Genomic DNA, 22839 nt, shown 5'->3' on the forward strand with positions numbered 1-22839 from the left:
AATAATATTGTTTATCATAATTTATTCAAATCATTTAATTTTTAATAGAATAACTCATTAGATTTTATTATAATAGTTATTTTTTGAATAACTAGAATTTTACTAATTATAAATGGTTTTTCATCAACTATATAAAACACATAGAGATAATATAATACAATGTGATATAATATATATATATATATATAATTAAATTGGACATCTTATCAATGTTAATTAAAAACTAAATTTCAAAAAATATTTATGAAAAATTTATTTACGATTTAAAATTCAAAATTAGTGTCATTAGAAGTTAAAATTATATTAAAAATATTTTTTAAAAAATAAAAAAATTATAACATAAATAGTAAAACAAATATATCATATAGTTTATTTTTATTTTTTAATAATATATATGTATATAACATTGTTTGTGTAAAAGAATATTTTATATATGTATAATTTTGCATAATAAGTCAACAAGTTCATTACAACTTAACTAGTAAAGTCGCACACATGTACAGATGAGGTCCCGAGTTCGAGCAATGAAGAAGTCACTTTAAGGAGGAATTATATAGTGGCGACACGTGGTATCATAAGGTGACATGCGAGGTGGCAGCACACGTGGCGATGATCACCGAGGTGGCAAGAACATGTGGAGGTGGTTGGTGGTCGTCACTGGTTATGACATAGCGACTGGTAGAGGCGCCACATGACATTTTATTTTATTTTTTTCAAAAATCAAATTAGCGACAAATTAGTGACAGAAAAATTCCGTCGCTAATTTGCAACGGAAATTTCTGTCAATAATTAGCAACAAAAATTTTCTATTAGTAATTAGCGACTGTTGCTAATCCATGGCTAATTAATGATAGAATTAAAATTGTCACTAATCCAATTAGCAACAAAGGAATTAGCGACGGAACAAATTCAAAGAAAGTTTAGTTGCACATAATAAAATATATTATATGCAAGGGAAGTTGGATTACACAGGATATGTTTTAAATATAATGAAAGATAAATTGTATATGTAGGAAGTTTAGTTGCACATAGAAAAGATATATTGCACATTATTGAAGTTTGATTGCACCAAACCTAAATTACACATAATCAAAAATAAATTGCATGGATTGAAAATTTAGTTGCACGTATAAAAGATATATTGCACATTATTGAAATTCAATTACACATAACCTAAGTTGCACATAATAGAAGATAAATTGCACACGCTAAGAGTTAAGTTTCACGTAAAGAAAATTTAGTTGCACTTAATTAACCTAAAGTACACATAATAGAAGACAAATTACACATATGAGGAGTTTAGCTACACATAAGGAATTATATTGCACGTAAAGGAAGTTTAGTTGCACCTCATATAATTTGTACATATTGCACTTATGTTCTAAGCATGTTGTGTGCAATTTAACTTGCCTTACCTGTAATTTATCTTTGTTATGTGCAATTAAACTCCCATATATGTATTTTATCTTCTATTATGTGCAACTTATAGTTTAAGTGTAATTAACTTTTTCTTATGTGCAATATATCTTTCTTATGTGGAAATAAATTTTCTTCATGTGCAATTTATTTTTTATTATGTGCAATTTAAGTTATGTGCAATAATCAAACTTCAGCAATGTGTAATATATATTCCTTATGTGCAATTAAACTTCCAATATGTGCAATTAAGGATATTTTGATCTTTTCAATGTGATATCTATTTACACTAAACGACTTCAAAAGTTGACAAATTGTCAGGTCCTATTTACCAATATATTTTTTAAATGGGACTTTTCCCCAATTTTCCCCAAAAAAAAAATCCGCCAATAAACAAGCACACACATATGTACACTAATGTTGTTATCATTATTTTATTTATGACATATATTTTGATAATATAATACTTCTCCGTCCTAAATATAAGACCACTTTTATAGTGTAATTTACTTTACAAAAAAGATCTTATATTTAGGATTAGAGGAGTATATTGGATAAATAATATAATATTTCCGCACCAACATCCCTTTCTAGTTTTTACTAGAAATTATATTGGATCCCATAGTTTGTTATTTGCACCGTCAACACAAGTTCAACAATAATGTCCTTTAAACACTTTCTGGTTTCCTGTTTTTTAGGATTAGTGTTTCTCATTACTTCTAGCTTTGCTGATTATTACAAGCCTCCCCCTTATAAAGCTGAAGTTGAAATATCACTATTTCAGATTGAGCCACCTCCTGAGTATTCACCCACTGATGACTCTGATTACCCTTTTGTCGAACCGGTAAATATAGACCCACGCCACCAACATTTCACTAGCCTCCTTTGTGAATTAAAAACTGAGAATCCTATGATTTTAAGTAGCGGATAACCTCTTCGTACTGTATTAATATTTTTCCAATTGTTTTACGTTCTCCTTGTTGTCTAGAATGTATAATTATATGTCCTCATTGTGACATTGATGATATATGATAAAATTGTCTATTTTGACCTACTTTACCCCTTGTTTTTTAGTATATTGTGCTAGTCATATAATTTGTAGCAAAAAGAAATAATCTATGGGCAACATGGTAGGTAATATTTAATTAACCATATGCTACCGATGAGAAATAAAAAATGCTCCTATATGGAATCCTTGGGGGAGCATTGCTATTAATTAAAGAAAAACCTCCATACCGTGCTTTTTAAAAAACTTAAAATTTTCCCTCATCCTTCCTCACCATACAAAAAAGCAAATATAAATCAAATTCATTACAGATAATTTTATTTGTGTGCTCACAAAAAAGGAGTGCCAAGTCAGCTTAATAAAACCCAAGGAACCAAAAAAAGGAAAACATTTCATTGGTCCAATTCCATGCCACCATTTCTATTTCAATAGAGAAAATATAAGAAAATAAAGATTTAAATTTAAACGGGCAAACACCCACCGACGTCATCTCCCCCCCCCCCCCCCCCCCTCCCCCTCCTCAGATTGCACTTGGGAACCTACTTCTTTGGCCTACACGGTCTGTGGAAGAAGATGTGTCACATCCATTATTTTAACATTTTTATTACCCGTTTAGAAGTGTTATGATTTAGGTGAATAGTTAATTACAACCCATAAATTAAAATTCACATTTCAATTATTGAATTAATATTCATTTGACATTATCAGATTTTTTAATCTAATTTTGAAAATACACAACGAATTATCAAAAATTGTATATGGATGCTCTAAAATTCAGTTGAAATTTCTTGAAGTTTAAACTTCAAGAAATTAATGAGTGCCTAACCTTATAAGATTTTTTTGACATTCATAATGTGATTGACAACTCTTTTAAAATCCTGTAAGACTAAGCACTCACTAATTTCTTGAAGTTTAAAAACTTATCATATAAATTAAAGTAGTTAATGTCACCAATAGAGTTGTGATTATCATTACAAGAGATGCTAATCAAACTACGAATGTTGACAAATGAAGTTATTGGAATCGTAAACATTATTATAAAAATTGTTAATCACTTTACGTATGTTGAAAAAAAATATAAAAACAAGTTGTCAACACTGATTGTTGATCAGCCGTTGGAGTTTTGGTGCGGGCAGCCTAGCTACTATAGTTTTGGCACCGATCACCAATGGTCATTGGCGCAGAGCTCAAGCTCCCGCTGGGTCGACAAGGTTAACTTGAGGTTTTCTTAAAATAATAATAATAATAACAACAACAACATTGTAAATTCATCAACATTTTAAAATTCTAAATTAGTCATCGGACTTTTTTAATTTTAGGGAACATTTTTGGGTTTTTGAAATTCAACTATCATTTCCTAGAATTTTTCCTTATAATTTTATATTTGTGTGGCTGTCGTTGCCAACACAAACCCACTAATTCTCTGCATTTTCTTTTTAGTTTTTGCTCTATAGAAGTTTAAAAATTCTCTACTCTAAAATTCTGATGGTGACCCGCCCTTTTCATCCAAAATGAGCTTAATCATCGCTCAAAATAATATTTCATAATTTTTTAAAAAATTTTCCGACATTAAATAAGTTTATTAAGTATATTTTCTTTTAGATTCTCAGATGAAATAAGCTTTTTGGTTCATAATTCATTTTCTAGACATTTAAATTTTAAATGATAACCTCAGACCTCAAATATGCCTTAATAATCAATATTAAGTGTTCCAAGGATTTGGGTTCAATATAGAAATTTATTTTAAGGAACATTTATAAATTAAAATATTAAAATTATGATGGGAAGGTGAGCCGGTATGCCTATTTAGCTCGCTAATGCAAAGGTTAATCTGAAAAAATCAGAATTGACAAAAAGTGGTCCAACCGAATCTATTTTGGCTTTCTGGCTTTACTTTAACATCATCAAGTTGTATAAGGATTTTTCACAAACAACATTCCTGACAAATCCTTGAATAATCATGAAATAAGATTTGCTAAGATAAAAGTCTTTCCATATATTTTCTCGTATTCTGTAAATTATGATTGAAAAGCTATTTATAGGTCATTCCAAACTGGCCCTAAGATAAACAAGATCCACCATCATCTGCCCAAGTGGATTTGTGTGGCTGTAAATTTTTTAGTGTGTGTGTATGTGTGTCTATATGAAATAACTTCCTTGAAATGATATTATGAATCCAAAACCGGATGCTATTATTTTTTTTGGATGAATTTCAATTTATTTTATTTAATTATACATTTATATATTTTATTTATTAAAGAAATAAAATTTTATGTTATATGAAACTTATTTGTGAATTACTATTATATTCAAATAAATGTTAATTTATCAAACTGAATTCTGAAAAGATGAACATAAATTACGTTACAATAAATTTAATTTAAGCCTAACATAAGCATTCAGCAGTATTTAGTTTGTTCAAATAGTTTTGCAAATTTTAAGCAAAGATTTATTCCTTTCAAAATCTATCACATATTTGATTTGTCAACTAAAGACATGTTTCTTTCTATTTTTTGTTCTTTTATTTTCAGAATATTTTTATAAAATTGTTTTCTAAGACGATTTTTGGAAACAAAAAACAAAAGAAACTGTTGGGATAATTGTTCTAAAAAATTAAATTTGAGAATAAACATATTAAGATAGGAGAGTGAAACTTGGACGATAATTTAAGTCATCAAATGGAGAGATAACCATTGAATACAGAATAAGGTGTTTCCAATTTTTTAAAATAAAAAATCAAACACAAAAGAAAAAAAAAGTTGTTTTGGTTTTTTAGTTTTTTAAAAAAATAGATTTCTATTTTTAAATGCACTAGACTAAAATAGATTGTCAAACAAATTAAATTTTTTTGTTTTTAAAAACAAAAAACTGTTTTCAAAATAAGAAACCAAATGAGGCCTAAATATCTCTTCTTACAAAGAAGGATAATATTTGTGCTTATAAAAGGAAAAAAAAAAAAAAAAAAAGATACGTTGTTGTCAACAATTTGTGAAAAAAACTTGACCAGCTATTAACTTGTTTAAGCCGGCTTCAGAAAATCTCCACATGTTTTTACCAATAAAAAACATATTAAAACATTCAGTATTCTAAATGCCAACGATTGAACTCTTCATCATGTTGTATGTGTATATTTACTTATAAAATATTAAATTATATTTGAAAATTCTTACGTATTTGTTTGGGTTGCTGTAATTTAAATTTATTATGCATAATTTTTTATTGAAAATATCCTTTTTATAATATAATATATAAAGGAAATCCCATCAAATAATAAATGATTGAATTGATTAAAACAAAAGAAATTTGTGAATATATAAACCAATAATAGTTTGGCTAATTAAAAACATAGAAAGCATAATTAAAGCAATTATAGTAGAAGTTTTGGAGGATAGGTTTGGGATAATTTGTTGGAAAAATTAATGCCAGGGATAATGTCCTCAAATTTTTTGTTTCGCAAATTCTTATAATTTGTGTTTCTAAAGTCTCTTCCTCCAAATTCATCCGCCAACTAAAATACTCTTTTTAAGTTGCAAGATCTCACATTAATCCTCCAAACGAGACTAAAGCCACCGGTAAACATTAGTCATATGTATGCGTTGGTTTTCATTCTAATGCATATAATTAATAAGAATATTTTAAAAAAGACAATACTCATCTATTATAAATAACTAATTTAACTAATTTGTTTAATATTCACAAATTCATTATACAAGCTCTTGTATTCGCGAATCAGTTTATGTACAAATACGTATGAATGAAAGGAAAAAACATTTTTGGAGTTTTATTTCTATTTGAACTAGACAATGCTCAAATTTAACCAAATAATATTATCACATACTTTATCCAATTCTTAATATAAGAGCTAAATAATTAATTTTTAAATATTAAGAAAATAAGTGAAGATAGTTATTTTTTATAAATTTATATGATTTATCTAAACTATACTCTCTAATCATATCCATTGGAACTATCCTTTGATTGGTTACCACCTAAATAAGCACAATCAATAAAGATATTTTGAGCAAAAAATTATAAATTTAAGAGGTGAAGTAGATTAAAGTATTATATTTAAAACAAGAGGTAGTATTATATTAAGAAAGCAAACTAAAGTATACTCTATTTATCACATCACGATGAATCAAACCAAATCTCCTCACTGAAAGCCGCTGGTAATTATTTTGAGTATTATTATGTTGTCTTTTGTACGTTACCAAAGATTAAAATTCATGTTTAATTAGCTGAAAGAGATATTCCTTTGAAATGTTACACTGTATTTAATTTTAATGATTTAATCTCTTTTTAATTAATACTACCTCTATCACTAATATAAAAACCAGATAACTAATTTGGGGAGATTAAAAAAATTAGTTAGGTTAGTTATTTATAACAAATATGTGTTGATTTCCTAAATTACCCTTATTTAATTATGTACAATGAAATTGCACTTTGGTAGAAATACCTTACAATCAATGGGAATATTTTTATAACACATTAAAAATTTGTGAGACAGTGAATTGGTGTCTTATATTTGAGACCATCAAATAACTTTTATATTTACAGCCAGAGGTGGTGCGTGTATATTAACCTATAAAAAATAAGTCTAGCTATTCTAACGTTTTTGTTTTTTCTGGGGACCAAAAGAGTCACTTTCAGCACAAATATATATACACTTATATCGGTGTAAAAAGTAGGAAATGTATCTCCTCACTAAAATAGGATCGTTATTTAATAATCTGATACGCTTCCATGCTCACATATCTGCATGTATATCTATGGCAAATGTATAACTTAGGTTTTTCACTTTACATAAAGCTTTAGTTTGATTTCTTAATTTTTTTAAAAAAAAAATATCTCCAGTCATCGAATCTTAATATTGTCATTTTTGTAGCAATCGTTGTTATTAAATATCTACATCGATGATTAAACCTTGTAAAAGAGTTTAGGAAAAAAAAACTAAAAAAAAATTGGCATTATAAAGAAATTGAAAAGAAGAGGGATTTTAAATTTTTCCTCGAACATAAATGAAAATGCGTGTTAATATGGATCACGAAGAATTCTGAGCCTTCACTATTTTTTTCCCTTTATCCTGGTAAAAAAAAAACCTATTTTTTCCCTTTATGTGTTAGGGCTGGTTTGCTATGGATCTTACGCTCTAGCCTGCACATACCAAAGGCAATTATCTATTGGGATCTATTCACTACCAGAAAAAAAATACTTTAGGCGATGACTTTCGATGGCGACAAACACTACCAACAAAAAATTTACTTTCAGCAACGACTTTCGGTGGTGACAAAAAAAGTCGTCACTAAAAGTATGACTTTCAGTAGCAATTTTTATTATCGCCACCAAAAGTGGGACTTTTTAGTGGTGACATCAAAGTCACCGCCAAATGTAGGACTTTCTGTGGCGACTGCATGTGATCACCGCTAAAAGGTACAACATTTGGTGGCAACAAATAATGTCACTGTTGAAAGTTGACTTTCAGTGGCGACATTTTTTGTCGCTGTTAAAAGTACTTTCAGATGTCGCCGTAGAAAATACCTTCAGTGATGACACAAGATAGTTGCCACTGAAAGTATGTTTTAGCGGTGACATTTTAGTTGCCGCTGAAAGTATTTTTCAAATTTCTTTTATTATTTTTATTAAAGGTTATTATATTTATATTGTAATTATTTTTATTGATATAATTAACTCTAAATAACCAAAGCTTTTTTGATGTATTATTGTGTTAGGGGGGAGAGTTAGAGAGAGATAATGTAGTTAGTGAGAGAGAAAGGAGGAGGTAAAATGGGTGGGGTGTGTATGAGAAAGAGATGTTATAATTATATACATAAGATAGAATTAAGAATGTGTGTGACGTACGGGGTGAAAGCATATTTGAGAGAGAGATGTATGTTTGAGAGATAAAGAAAGATGGGAAGGTAGTGAGAGATAGAGTGTGAGAGAGAGAGATGTAATATGTAATTAAAATATAAGTGAAATGAGATGGTGTGTGTGTGAGAGGAATGCATTATAATTGAAAGAGATAGCATGGTTAAGTTTATGAGGGAGAGATGATTATAGTTAAATTAGTGTGAGTGCACTGTAGCAACTTTTTTTGTCACCGCTGAATATATGACCTTCAATGGTGATGTTATCAGGTTCACTTTTAGCGGCGACTTTTTAGGGCCGCCGCTGATAGTAGACTTTCAATAGCGACTATTAGTGTCATTGCTGAAGGTCTGACTTTCAGCATTGACTTTCTAATGTCACCGCTAGAGGTCTGACTTTCAGCGGTAACTTTCTAATGTCGCTATTGAAGTATAATCTAATAATATATATTTTATTTTACAATAATAATAAACAAGTTCAATTCAGCTCAATGGTAAGAAGATTGGACATGTAAGGAGGTGCTCACGAGTTCAAACCTTGAAGAAGACACATTTAAGATGAAAATATTTGGGCAGTGACGTGGCCGCGAGAGGGTGATGTGGCATGAGAGTGCTGATGTGGCGATAACATGAAGGTGGCCGATAATGACGTGGCGTCTGGTTGGTGATGATGTGGGGACTACAACGTTGACGTGGTGCCAGTGGCGATGACATGGCATCAGTAAAGCTAATTTTTCTTAGGCATCACCTTCTGCGGTGACAAAAAAGTCACTGCTAAAAGTCACTTTTGGCGGCGACAAACTGTCGTTTCTAAAAGTTCTTTCAGCAGCGACAAAAAAGTCGTCGTTGAAAGTCACTTTTAGTGGTGACAAATATTGCTACTGAAGTTTCTAAAAGTTGCCATTGAAAGTTTCAATCACAGTCACTACGGCAACGACTTTTTAGCTGCGACAAAAAAGGTTGCCACTAAAACCTTTTAGCAGCAATTTTTTATACTTTCAAGGGTGACTTTTTGTCACCGCTGAAAGTCAATTTTTTTGTAGTGAAAAAAGTGGTAGCTGAAAGTTTGCTTTCAGCAATGACACTAAAAAGTCACTACTAAAAGTAAGACTCTAAAGTAGACTTTCAATGGCGACATTCCAATGTCGTCACTGAAAGTTAACTTTTAGTGGCGACTATTAGTGTTGCCGCTAAAAGTAGACTTTTAGCGGCAACTTTAGAAAGTCATTGTTGAAGGTTTGACTTTCAGCAGTGACTTTTTAATGTCACCGCTAAAAATATAATAATATATATTTTATTTTACAATAGTAATAAACAAATTCAATCCAGCTCAATGGCAAAAAGATTGGACACGAAAGGAGGTAGTCATGAGTTTGAACCTTGAAAAAGATAAAAGATACATTTAAAGTGAAAATATTTGGGCAGTGATGTAGCGGGGAGGAGTGATGTGTTAACGACGTGGAGGTGGCCGACGATGACATGGAGCTAGCTAGTGATGACGTGTGCTCGGTTAGTGACGACGTGGTGACCGCACTATTACAAAAAAGAGCTGTCACGACGCTAATTTACGGCGGTTATAAAAAAAACACTGTAAAAAAATGACAGTGGCATTTCTATAATTATAGGCATACTTTTAAAGGCGGTTATTTAAAAAACCGCCGTAAAGAGTTCTTTTAACAGCGGTTTTCTTAAAAACCACCGTAAAAAATACTTTAAACTGCCGTTTTTTAAATAACTGCTATAAAAACGTCTATCAGAATTTTAAAATCCATAACGTGATAGTTTTCATTTTTTAGAGTCAGAGCTCATAGTCCCCTGTTACCATCCTCACTCGATTTTCTCCCTCCTCCTACCTTTGTCGGCGTTTATCCTTTGCTTCTATCATCTCCGTCATATTCTTCCATCACTGTTGTTGTTGCTGTTGCTGTTGCCGTTGCCGTCGCCATCGTCTCATACTCTTCATTCTTATTTGTGAGTTTTTCACCTCCACTCTTTTTGTGGATTTCATAGTTTTTGTGGTTTGATATGATTATTTTCTTTAGTTAAAAATATGATGTTTAATCTGAGTTTAAAGATATCTGATTTTTATCAAAACTGAGTCTTTGATTTTATTTTTATTAAATCTTAGTGGCTTCGATATGGTAGTTGAAGGTGAAGCTAAGTGGCGCTATTATGACAGGAAAGAATCTACGTTTGCTCCATCAGAATGCTTTTAAATGGTAAGAGATTATTGGTTAATTGATTTTCAGACTCCTTTCTTTGAGGCTTTGTTCTCTCGTTCCATCATGATCAATAGGGTGAAACATAAACTAAAAAAAAAAAATGTTCATAGCGGTTATTTATATAACTGCTTATAACCGCCGTGAAAAGTCACATACTACAATGGTTCTTAAACTACTATGAAATCCTCTACATTTTATGTTAATGGCATAGACGTTGCTCTCAACCATCTTAAAAAGCTCATTTTAACCACCGTTAAATGTTTTTTTTGTAGTAGTGCTAGTAGCGATAAGGTGGAGGTGGCCAGTGGAAACGTGATAGCTGGCAGTGATGACGTGGCATCTTTAAAGCTAATTTTTCTTGGGCATCACTTTCAGTAGTGACTTTAAAGTCACTTTTGGCAACGACAAAGTACTTTTGGCAGCGACAAGAAAGTCGCTGTTGAAAGTATCTCTCAGTGGGGACAAATGTCACCACCGAAAGTTTCTTTCAGCGGTAACTTTTTTTTGTCGTTATTGAAAGTTTTCAGTCACGGTTGCTATGGCAATGACTTTCAAAGACGACAAGTCGCCACTGAAAAGTTTTAACGGTGACTTTTTGTCACCACTGAAAGTTAATTTTTTTGTGTAGTGATTGAACAAAGGTCAAGTTTCTTTCCCTCATTTGTGCTAAGATGACGCACCCAAATATCGTTTGTGACGATATTACTTCGATGATCAAAGGTCATCTTAAGATAGGCTCGTGTGGGCCCCCCGGGGTGGCGGCTTTTTTTTTCAATTCTTGCCTTCTTATTTGTAAACTTGTAATACTTTTTTATTGAAATATAATACTTTATCTTGTTATAAAAAAAGAATGTGTGTTGCTAAAGCCATCGAGTTTACACTTCACTACCAGCCTGGACTTTATTTTTTAATCATTGCTTTTATTTATTACACGTATTTTAATTATATAATACTCCTCCTTAATGCAAGATATAATTAATTTAAGTATATTAAGAATGTTGGTTAAATTAATCAATATGATATTTTTTAAAATATCTGAAGCATCTTCCTTAATTCCCTCATTCCCTGTCCTACTCGATTATTATTAAGAAAATATCAATATGGTTAATTTGAAAAAAAAAGGATAAATATGTAAAATATGTCTTTTATATAGGACTAATACCAACTTATAAATTAGATCTTATATTAACAACCGGAGGAGTATATTGGATGAACAATATCTCCACACCAACTGCCCTCTCTAGTTGTACTATAAATATTGGAGCTCATGGTATGTGGTTTGCATCAACAAAAGTTCAACAACGTCCTCTAAACATTTTCTAGTTCTCCTTTTTGGATTGATGTTTCTCATTACTTCTGGCTTTGCTCATTATTACAAGCCTCCCACTTACAAGCTTCACGTTGAAAAACCACTGTCTAAGAATGAGCAATTTCCTCCTGAGGACGAACCCATTAACGACAAACCCATCAACGACGAACCCATTGAGGAGGACCCCTTTGAGGAACCGATAAATGGTTACCCTATTCTTGATGGTCTCATTCACAATGGGCCACCACTTTACAAGCTTCAAGTTGAAAAACCACGTGTTTACAACCCTTCTGTTGAGGAAACACCTGTGGAGAAACCACCAAGTTATATGCCCCAACCTTATGGTCACTAGCCTCGTTTATCAAACACAAATTGAGTATCCTATGATTTTAAGTATACTTTAATACATAAAAGTAAGAGAGTATATGACTTCTTGGTACTTTATCATCAAAGCATTTATTAGTATTTGGCTAATTCTATTTTACGTTATCCTTGTCGTCTAATTAATATGTATGGTTGTACGGCTATTTCCATTCTCCTTATTTGTGATATTGATGAGATATATAATAAAATTGTCCATCTTGGCCTGCTTTCCCTCTTATTTATTAGTGTTCCAGCTATAACTTGTGGCAAAAAGAATCATCTATGATCAACATGGCAAGTAATATATAAGTATCTGTGTGCTAACTATGAGAAGGTTTCTGTGTCAGCTGGGTGTTGAAGAGATATTTAAGTATATATCAATGTGCTAACTATGTTTTTGTGACATTTGCAAACAAATTAATGCTTAAAAATCATGGTATTAATGGAAGATATCATAACATTTTCAAAGGATGACCTTTAGTCATCTTATCATAATCATCACCATTGTCTTTTGTCACTTTGTATCTTGAAGTGCCACACTAATCAGGATACTTATTCATTCTTAGGGCACGCATGTATTTTCCTATACTCCAAATCTATCAGATACAATTTTCTTTGCCTTGTACATATGTTTTGCACGTGAATTTTCTCTTAAAGCATATCGCTTAATAATTTGAGCAATTCCATGAAACTAATATCAATTTAACTATTTCTTGCCTTCAAGTTTATCAACTTCAACACATTTGTCAACATTGTGTTATCATCTTTACATACCTCGGGTACAAAGGCTTCTTCCCATCACTCCCAAGCTTTCAAATGCCAAAAAGAACTGTGCAAAAGACTGTGCCCTAACATCATGAAACTTGCCACCCATGCCATCATTCACCACTTTCTCCTTTTGGAACAAAAAAGTTGTTAGATCCAAAATTTTGATAATAACAAAATTAGAGAAGAATTTGTTTTGCAAAGGAAACTTGATAAATTTGTACAATATAACATCAAAGTGTTTTTCTCATTATAATTATTCAAAGACTATTTATTGGTCTGCAAGTTTTAAATGTTTTTGCTAATGCCGAGTATCTGCTCGCATAAGCTCAAAAGCTGAACTAAGTAAAAAAGACCTCATTCTTTATCTGAGTCTATCTCTTTTATTTTTGAGTATTCAACTCTAGTTCACTTAGATATACCAAAAGTCAAAATAAACTTCTTGTCTGGCTCCTAAATATAGGAGCCAGAGGTAGTATTATATTAAGAAAGGAAAATAATGTATAATCTGTTTGATATTGATCACATCATGACGAATTAAACCAAATCTCCTCACTGAAAGCCGATGAAAATTAACTCTTTCTAAGTATTATTATATTGCCTTTTATACATTACCAAAGATTAACATTCATGTTTAATTAGCTGAAGAGATATTCCTTTAAATTGCAACAGTAATTAAGAAAAATAAAGTGAATAAACTCTTCACGAGTCGTGACAGTGTGCGTGTGTAAACAAGTCAGAAGAGAGTGTTGCATTTGTTAATATATATGTTGGAAGGAAATGACGTATATTATATAAAATATTACATTATATTTAAAATTTATGCTTTAATCACTGGAAAATAAATCTAGCTATTCAGATGTTTTTTTTTCCCTGGGGGACCAACAGAATCACATTCAGCACACGCCTATATGCACCGATGTCTACACAAAAAGTAAGAAATGTATTTCTGCACTAAAATAAGTTCGTTATTCAATAATTTGATACACTTGCATACACACACACACACACATATGGAAAACATATAACTCCGATTTCTTTTAACTTTGTATAAGATTTTAGTTTGATTTCTTTTTTTTAAAAAAAAAATATTTTTTCCATCCTCTAATCCTAATATTGTCGTCTTTGTAGCAATTGTTATTATTAAATATCTACGTCAATGATTAAGCCCTGCAAATTAAAAGAGTACGAGAAAAGTAAAAAAAAAAAAAGGAAAAAGAAAATTGGCATTATAAAGAAATTGAAGAAAATACGAGGGATTTTAAATATTTCAGAACATGAGTACGTGTTAATATGGATCAGGAAGAATATATTCTAAGCCCTCAACTTTTTCCCCCCTCTTTATGTGTTAGGGCTGGTTTGCTACGGATATTACGCTCCAGCTTGCACGAGAGGCAATTATCTATTGGTATCTATTGCACAAAGGCCAAGTTTATTTACCTCGAGTAGTCTCTGAGGATATATTGCTTCAATGATCGAAGGTTTTTCCAGGACAGGATAGTGAGGATTTTCTTTTTCTTTGTTTTCCTTGTTTTTTCATCAGCATCTTTTCTCTCATTTGACTACTTAATTATTTATAAACTTGTAATACTTTTTGTAAATATAATATTTTATCTTTTAGCAAAGGAAAAAAAAAAGGAATGTGTTGATGAAGCGATCGAGTTAACACCTAACTACCGGCCTGGACTTTATTTTTTATCATTCTTTTATTTATTACATGTATTTTGATAATATAATATATTGGATGAATAATATCACCACACCAGCGGCCGTCCCTAGCTGTACTATAAATATTGGAGCCCATATTCTGTGATTAGCACCATTGATGACACGAGTTTGATAATGCAGTCTAAATTAACACTTTCTAGTCTTCGTTTTTGAAAGGCTGTTTCTCATTCCTTCTAGCTTTGCTGATTCTTACAAGCCTCCCAATTCCAAGCTTCATGTTGTCATTGTCCACGAATGAGCAGTCTCCTCCTGATGATGAACCCATTAAACCCATTAAGGATGATTATATGGCTATAGACATGTGCCATTCTCCTCATTGTAACATTGATGATATGTAATAAAATTTTCTATTTTGGCCTACTTTCTCCCTTATTTATTATTAATACTACCTCCGGCTTTTAATATAAAAATTCTAGTTAACTAATTTGGGAGATTAAGAAAATTACTAAATTACTTTAAAGTATTTATATTTATCTTTTTTTAAGACTAATTTGACTCACTTGTAAATTGATATATAATTTAATGACACATAAATATTTTACAAAGATCATGCGATATACGTCATACTTAAGCAATTTAGTAACTTACTTAATCTTTCCAAATTAGTTAACTAAATCTTACATTAAGGACCAAAAATTATATATTGTGCTAGATATAATTTATAGTAAAGAGAATCGGTTAATTGTCTCTTATAATTAAAAAGGAACAAATTAAAGGGAGTAATTTATTAGTAGTTGATAGGCATACGTTGGAGTTTGTGAATGTTGTTTTCCTATAAAATGCTGAAGGAGAGCGTAAAATTCCTCAATATGCTTGCCAAGGTATCCGTCCCATGCCAGCATTCCTGAACGAGAGCGTATCCACATGGGTTCAAATATACTCTTTCTATCCTCAATATAAGATCTATTAACTAATTTGATTAGATTAAGAAAGTTAGGTAAGTTAGTTAATTATAAGAAATATGATTTTCTAAAATACCATAATCATTTTTCTTAATATCCTTCATTTCCCTGTTATTTGGTTATGCTTGAGGGAGTATTAATAGAAGTAATTTAGGAAAAATTGATAAATATGAGAAATAAGTCTTATATTTAGGATCAAAATCAATTCAACAATTAGATACTATATTAAGGACAAGAGAAGTTATAATTTTTCATTTTGGTTTCAATTGAGGATATTCATGATTTGATTTAATTAGGTTGTCAAATGTTTCAATTTCACCACTTGGAACAAGGCATTGCGCTCTAATTTTTTATGTCTGACAGTTTATTTAGGCCCATGTGGTTTTTTTTCACTAGATCTAACCTGATTGGTTTTGCTGTCTCTCTTAATACTAGTTTTAATTTGGAACATCTCACATTGATCCTTTAGACAAAACTAAAGGAACCAATACACATTAGTCATATCTAATAGAGAGAGGTTATTAATATTTGGGCAATTCTCTCTTTTATGTTTTCCTTGTTATTGTCTAGAAATGTTCCATTCTCGTCATTATGATATTGATGACACATAGTGAAATTGTCTATTTTGGCCTAATTTCCTCCTTATTTGTCACTCCCTCCACTCCATCTCTTATTGTGAAAAACAGCTGTCAAAATCAAGTCATTCAAAATGTTAGTTAAAAGCAATAAATATGTAAGATGTATATATTTTTTTTTTCAATTATACTCTTGTTTCTTAAGGGAGTAGATGAGAGATAATAAGTGAAAAATTATGCATAGAATAAATCGCATATATTTGATGGAAGCAAAAGGGGAAAGGCGACTTTAAAATTTTAGACAGAATTTTTTTCGTATATTTAGGAATATCATTATGGGAGACATTTTTTCTCATAAAAAAGGACAGAGGGAGTACAATATTGTGCTAGCTATAATTTGTACCAAGAAGAATCATCTATGACCAACATGGAAAGTAATACTCCTCTGGTCCTTAATATAAGACCTATTTAACTAATTTGATTAGATTAAGGAAGTTAAGGAAGTTAATTAATTATAAAAAAATATGATATGTTTTTCCTAAAATACCATAATCATCTTCCTTAATATCCTCTCTCCCTCTTCTGCTTTATTATAGTTAAGAAAGTATCTATAAGGGTAATTTAGGAAAAACTGATAAATATGATAAATAGGTCTTATATTTAGGACTAAAATCAACTCAATAATTAAGTCCTATATTAAGGAGCGAAGGAGTATTATATTTAAGTAACCATATGCTAACTATGGGAAGGCTTTTATATCAGAAATGATACTATGTGGAGTCCGTTGTGGGAGCATTTCTACTAAAGAAAAACTTGTACACTGTTCTTTTTAAAAAACTTAATTTTCCCCCCTCATCCTTCATCACCATACAAAAAAGCAAAAAGATACATAAATTAGTTCATAATTACAGCCAATTTCCTTTGTGTATTCATAACAAAAAGTACAAATTCAGTTTCATAAAACGCAAAGAACCAAAAAAATTTTGTCGATCCAAATCTATGCCACCATTGCTGATTCGATAGAAAGAATGTTAAAAATAATAAAGATTTATACTTAAAAAAAAAACACAAGAAGGCAGACAGCCACCGCAAACTTGTTTAAGCTTCCATCTTCAAACAAACATGTAGTTTTGAAAAATTATATGCCAAGACCCTTTAACATTTTCTTTTTGGTAAGAAAAAAAGTTTAGATAAGTTGGGTCTTAGAGGCTCACCACTCACCAGGGTCAGGGCATGCTTCCAGGTTCAAAGAGTTCTTATAGACCCCTTAATATTTTTAAATGTCTTTTTATGAGGATGGATAATTTTTGTGCCCTAATGATACTTGATCACCAACTATTAAATTATTTGAGCTTTGTGTTAAATAATCTCCGATCCATAATTTTTGTGCTATCGGCGTTACAAATAATAATTATCAATAACCTAGATAGAGTTCAAACTATAACATATATATATATATGTATGTAAATGAAAACAAAGTTATGAAATATAGTTAAAGTCTATTATGTGAACTTGACCTCATCATCTTCGAAACATCAATGTATCAGTACGTAATATAAAATTCATAAAAGCCACATTATTTATGAAATAGAATACGAAGGAGAAAATTTTCAGCTTTGTTTGATGTGATTCATCTTCATTTATAGAATAGTTTGCAACCATATTTTAATTCTATTGTAAATTCAACAAAGCGATCCACATGGGAGGACCCGCTTACAAGCGTATCTCGTGTTTTTACTCAAAGCTAACCTATGTTAAAAAGAAGATGCCAAAAAAAACCTATGTTAAAAAGAAAAAAAAAATTTAACACATAGCTTGTCTTTATTAAGAATGATGCTTTAGTTAGATTAGTATTTTACGATGATAGTATTAAAAGCTTGATGGGTGATTATTACGTTACAGTTATAAAAAAAAAAAGGACTTTTGATAGCGCCAAAAAGTAATTGTCAAAAGTCCAAAAATCATGGCTAAAACTTTTAAGTAGTCACTTTTCACTACCGAAAAGGCATTAGCTTGCTATGATAGAAGAGTGCTAAACTCATTTGAAAGTCAATCGTAGTTTTAAAAAAAATATTCCTTTGAAACATTAATCATGTTGGAAAAGGAAAACTTAAAATTTAGAAAACACTGTCATAGTTACAAAAGATGAAATCACTTTCACCAAAAAAAAAAAATAGAATCACTAAACAAAAGCTAATTATGATAAAAAAAGAATTCAAGACACAATAACAAACACTATCATGATTAGAAAAAGATTAAACCTATATAAATTACAAAATCCTTCAGTGTCCTTGATTACAAAACTAACTATGGTTAAGGGAGAGATACTCGAGGCAACAATATTGTACTGTGGTTATGAAAGCCTTTTTTTTTTTGGCTACCCATAGATCTTCTCTTTTTAGAAGTAATCATATTTAAAATGCTGTTAGATACTAAATGTAAATATTTCTTTTAATAAGAATTTAAATTTTATTTCATCACATTATAAAGAATTAACCCATTATGCTAAACATAACTTTTGTTGGTGGTTATAAAAGCTTTTGTCATGATGCATGGGCTATATACAACAATTTTAGACCCAACAACGGAAGAGAGGATGGATCACGCAACCCACAAGCCCACTACAGAATCCACACTCAAACACGTGGCCATCACTCTACAAATTTCCTGAATTGTTTCATAATATAACAAGGGTTGATGTGTGTGGATCCAAAGTGAAGGTCCATCTAACCATTGAAGTATTTTTTTTATACCTCCAAGACTTTGAAGTATTTTGTGATGCATTCAACATCTCAAAATATTTTTAGGTATGTCAAGGGTCTTGGAGTATTTTTTTCGCTTTGGTGCTGGATGTACCAAAAAATATTTTTAGATGCTAGACACACCTTTAAAATATATTTTGAGGTGTTTGATATATCAAAAAATACTTCACGATACTAGACGCATTTAAGAAAATATTTCAAAATACTGAATGTATCACAAAATACTTTAGGGTGCTAGATGTATCTAAAAAAATATTTTAAGACGCTGGATATATTTTAACCTCAAAAATAAATTACACACATAATTTGTCATATCCCATATTTTGAGGTTATAAGTTTAAGAATAAACCTTGAAATAAGTTCCTAAGCCTAGATGAGTAGAAGTCCCATGAACGCTTTGAAAGGATAGAATGATTGTAACATTCGACCTTTATGAGTAAAGGCTAAACACGAAATTTTTTTTTTTTTTACCAGAGGCTAAACACGAAATTAAAGATTAGTCAAGTGCCAAATAAAATTATATGCACCTTAAGGTAACATTGCGGGAAGCAGCTTCTCCACGCTGCCTTCCTGTTCTCTGCCTTCAACGCAATGCCGGTTAGCTGGGTGGAGAAAGGGCAATGAGACGTGATGGTCTGACACTCGCATCCGTTGGGACTCAACAATATAATAAATAATTAAATATATTATTGTTGTGTTTTTTTCCGTCTGACATATATTATTGTTGTTGTCAACAACAAATTTAGTTTTTCATTGCAATCTATTTATTTTATATTTATTATTCATAAATTATTTTTAACCCATTTTATAATAATCAAATTAATTATTTTTTACAATTAAAAATAATTAAATCTTAGAAATAGTTAATTTCGTCATTTGTTATAATTTCACCCAATTTTTAATGAGGGTTTTCTATCTTTTATTAGATTCTTACAGTTTTTCCTAGTATAGTCATTAACTCATTTACTCAAATGGCCATGTATTTTATTTTTTAATATAAAATTTTAATTAAATACTATTAAATATTACTCCTCCGGTCCTTAATATAGGACCTAATTATTGTGTTGATTTTAGTCTTAAATATAAGATCTCTTTTTCATATTTATCAATTTTTTCACCCTTATGGATCTCAACCATAATCAAGTAGAAGAGAGAGAGACAATATTAAGAAAGATGATTATGGTGTTTTAGGAAAAACATGTCATATTTCTTATAATTAACTAACTTACCTAACTTCCTTAATCTAATCAAATTAGTTAAATAGATCTTATATTAAGGATCAGAGGAGTAATAATTTAAAAATAGAATACATCGCCACATATGATTGAATAACTTTACATAATAAGTTATTTTTTTTAAATCTAATTTTCTCAATTATATTCAAGTCAAAATCATCCAAGTTAGAAATTATATATTCAAGCTGACCATTGCAAGTATAATAAAGTTTTACTGTTATATTTAAAAAATCGTTTTTATTTATACACTCCCTTGATTTTTTTTTTATAAGATCCTTTTAGAATTTTGTGATTTAAAAAAATAATTAAATTTAATTTAAAGTAATATTTAAATTAGTTATTTGTAATAGATAAGTATTGTCTTTCCTAAAATACCTTATTAATCAAGTGTATTGGCTAGAACTATTATTATTATAAAGACTACATTGGACAAAAATGAATAAATATAATAGACAAAATATATTAGAATCTTATATTTAAGATCAAAATAAAAATTAAAGAAGCTCTTATATTAAGGACTGGGGGTAATATGTTTTTATCAATTTTGCTCATAATTAATTTTTTATTCTTTCTGCCCATCTTTTTCTCATTACATCTTTTTCATTATTTATCTTATAATTAGTATTTTTCTCTCTTATTTTCTCTCTTATTAAATTAATGGTTGGTGGAGGCCCCACATAACATTTTAATTTTTTTAAAAATCAAATTAGCCATGAAATTTTTTCTTCAGTAATTAGCAACAAAAAAATTTTGTCGTTAATTCATCGTTAATCCAATTAGTGACGAAACATATTCGATTGCCAATACGATTCCATCACTAATCTGTCGCTTACTGCATACTTTTTTGCAGTAGAGGGAGAGAAAGAAGGGAAGGTTGAGGGAATTGAAAAGGAAGAAGAAGTTGGGAGATTAAGCTTTTTAAGGTAAAATTGTGTTGTAAATCCATCACCTCCTTTAGTTCTTTTGTTCAAGATCATCTTTGGATAAGATGAGCATTTGATTATTCAGCTCGATTATTAATAATAACTGAATAGTTCATATTTCCAATGCTGAACTGAGACTAGACACTACTAACTAACTGAACCAAATTAATCAAAGTAAATTGGTTTGGTTAGAAGGGTTGTTCGGTTACTTAGAAAAAATGCAAAACAATGATGGTTTAGAGAGGCTAAGAGTGATTAGAGTCCAAGCTATAAATCTAATGAACAGAGAGCAACAAACAGAGACAACAAGATGGACAAACTAGAAAATATGGAGAGGCAAAAGCTAAGAGCAATCAAAATACAAGTTATAAATCTAATAACGGAAAGCCTACAAGTAGATACTACAAGGCAATAAGGAGGAAGAAAGGGTAGATCAAATCGATTAATTCGGTGAGAGAGTGACCATGGTGAGAACAAGCAACGGCACAAAAACTGGGTCTGGGTCGGTGATCGAAGGCTGCAGAGTAAGGATGGAGTGGGAGACATCGAGTATGAAGTTATGGGGGTGAAAGCTGAAGCTGGAGTTCGAGAGCAGTTAAGAGATTGATGCAAGATGCTTTGGGGGATGGGATGTGATGATGGCAACACAAGAGAAATGCTAGTGGAGTGTAAGGTTTTTCTCTTTATGGGCTTGAGGCTTTTCTTCAAAGGTGGGCTTCATTTTTTTCATAAGATGGGATGATTAGATATTTGGACTTAGACTCAATAGATAATAATAGGTCAATTTTATTTTATAATTTGGTTTTTTGGTTAAAACTGATTTTTTTTATTCTAATCAAACTGAATACCGAAAACCGATATTTTCTGAAATAAAAACAAAAAAAACTAAAAACTAAATTAACCGAACCGAAAAAACCGAATTCGGTTTGGTTTTCAGTTTTGGTTTAATTTTGCTCACCCCTATCTTTGGATTCTAAATCCTCTCTTTGAAAGAAAATTGAAGCCTAGGGTTTAGAAAAGAGCTAGTTACAAAGAATCAAAGTTGGAGTTAAAAGTAAGTGATAATTTTGATGTTGTAGATGATATTGCTGATGGATTGTTTTGTACTTAAATCCCGTAGGATTTGTTTGAAATAGTACATAAGTAGCTTTTTAATGATAATTTATGAAATGTAAGGTGAGCAAGTGGTAGGGCCGTCTTCTTTCTTAAAAAGAAATCAGTTTTCATCATTCCTTTCTTAAAAGTTTATAAAAAGTTACGTTACATTTTAAAATTTGTTAGTAGTTGGTTGACTTTCTGATCAGAATTTTGGAAGTTGTGGCATGACCCGGGGGTGGGAACACTGTGAAATATTTCTCCAGTCCTTAATATAGGACCTAATTATTGAGTTGATTTTGATCTTAAATATAAAATCCATTTCTCATATTTATCACTTTTCTCTAAATTACCCCTATGGATACTTCCTCAACCATAATTAAGTAGAAGAGGAAGAGGGGGTATTAAGAAAGATAATTATAGTATTTTAGAAAAAACATGTCATATTTTTTATAATTAACTAACTTACCTAACTTTTTTAATCTAATCAAATTAGTTAAATGGGTCTTATATTAAAGATCGGAGGAGTAACAAATATTAAAAATCCAATTTTCTCTTGACACATTCATTGTATCAGGAAACTCTAGATGTTGCAGATACAAGATGTATAAAAAATGCCTTTTAATTTTCTCCAAAACTTAAAATAATAAAATATACCCGGTAAAATA

The 22839-nt window shown here is 30.4% G+C and overlaps 1 protein-coding gene across 1 annotated transcript; it reads left to right on the plus strand.

Moving 5' to 3' along the window:
- Positions 1-584: 584 nt before the first annotated feature.
- On the plus strand, positions 585-12175 carry LOC114759420 (repetitive proline-rich cell wall protein-like). The gene is made up of 3 exons (XM_028948594.1): positions 585-678; positions 2115-2260; positions 11894-12175. Exons 1-3 carry the CDS (start codon positions 585-587, stop codon positions 12173-12175), a joined length of 522 nt encoding a protein of 173 aa, XP_028804427.1.
- Positions 12176-22839: the final 10664 nt, after the last annotated feature.

This window comes from Neltuma alba, unplaced genomic scaffold (assembly GCF_004799145.2).
Source record: "Neltuma alba isolate B1F8T4 unplaced genomic scaffold, ASM479914v2 tig00010842_pilon, whole genome shotgun sequence".
NCBI lineage: Eukaryota > Viridiplantae > Streptophyta > Magnoliopsida > Fabales > Fabaceae > Neltuma > Neltuma alba.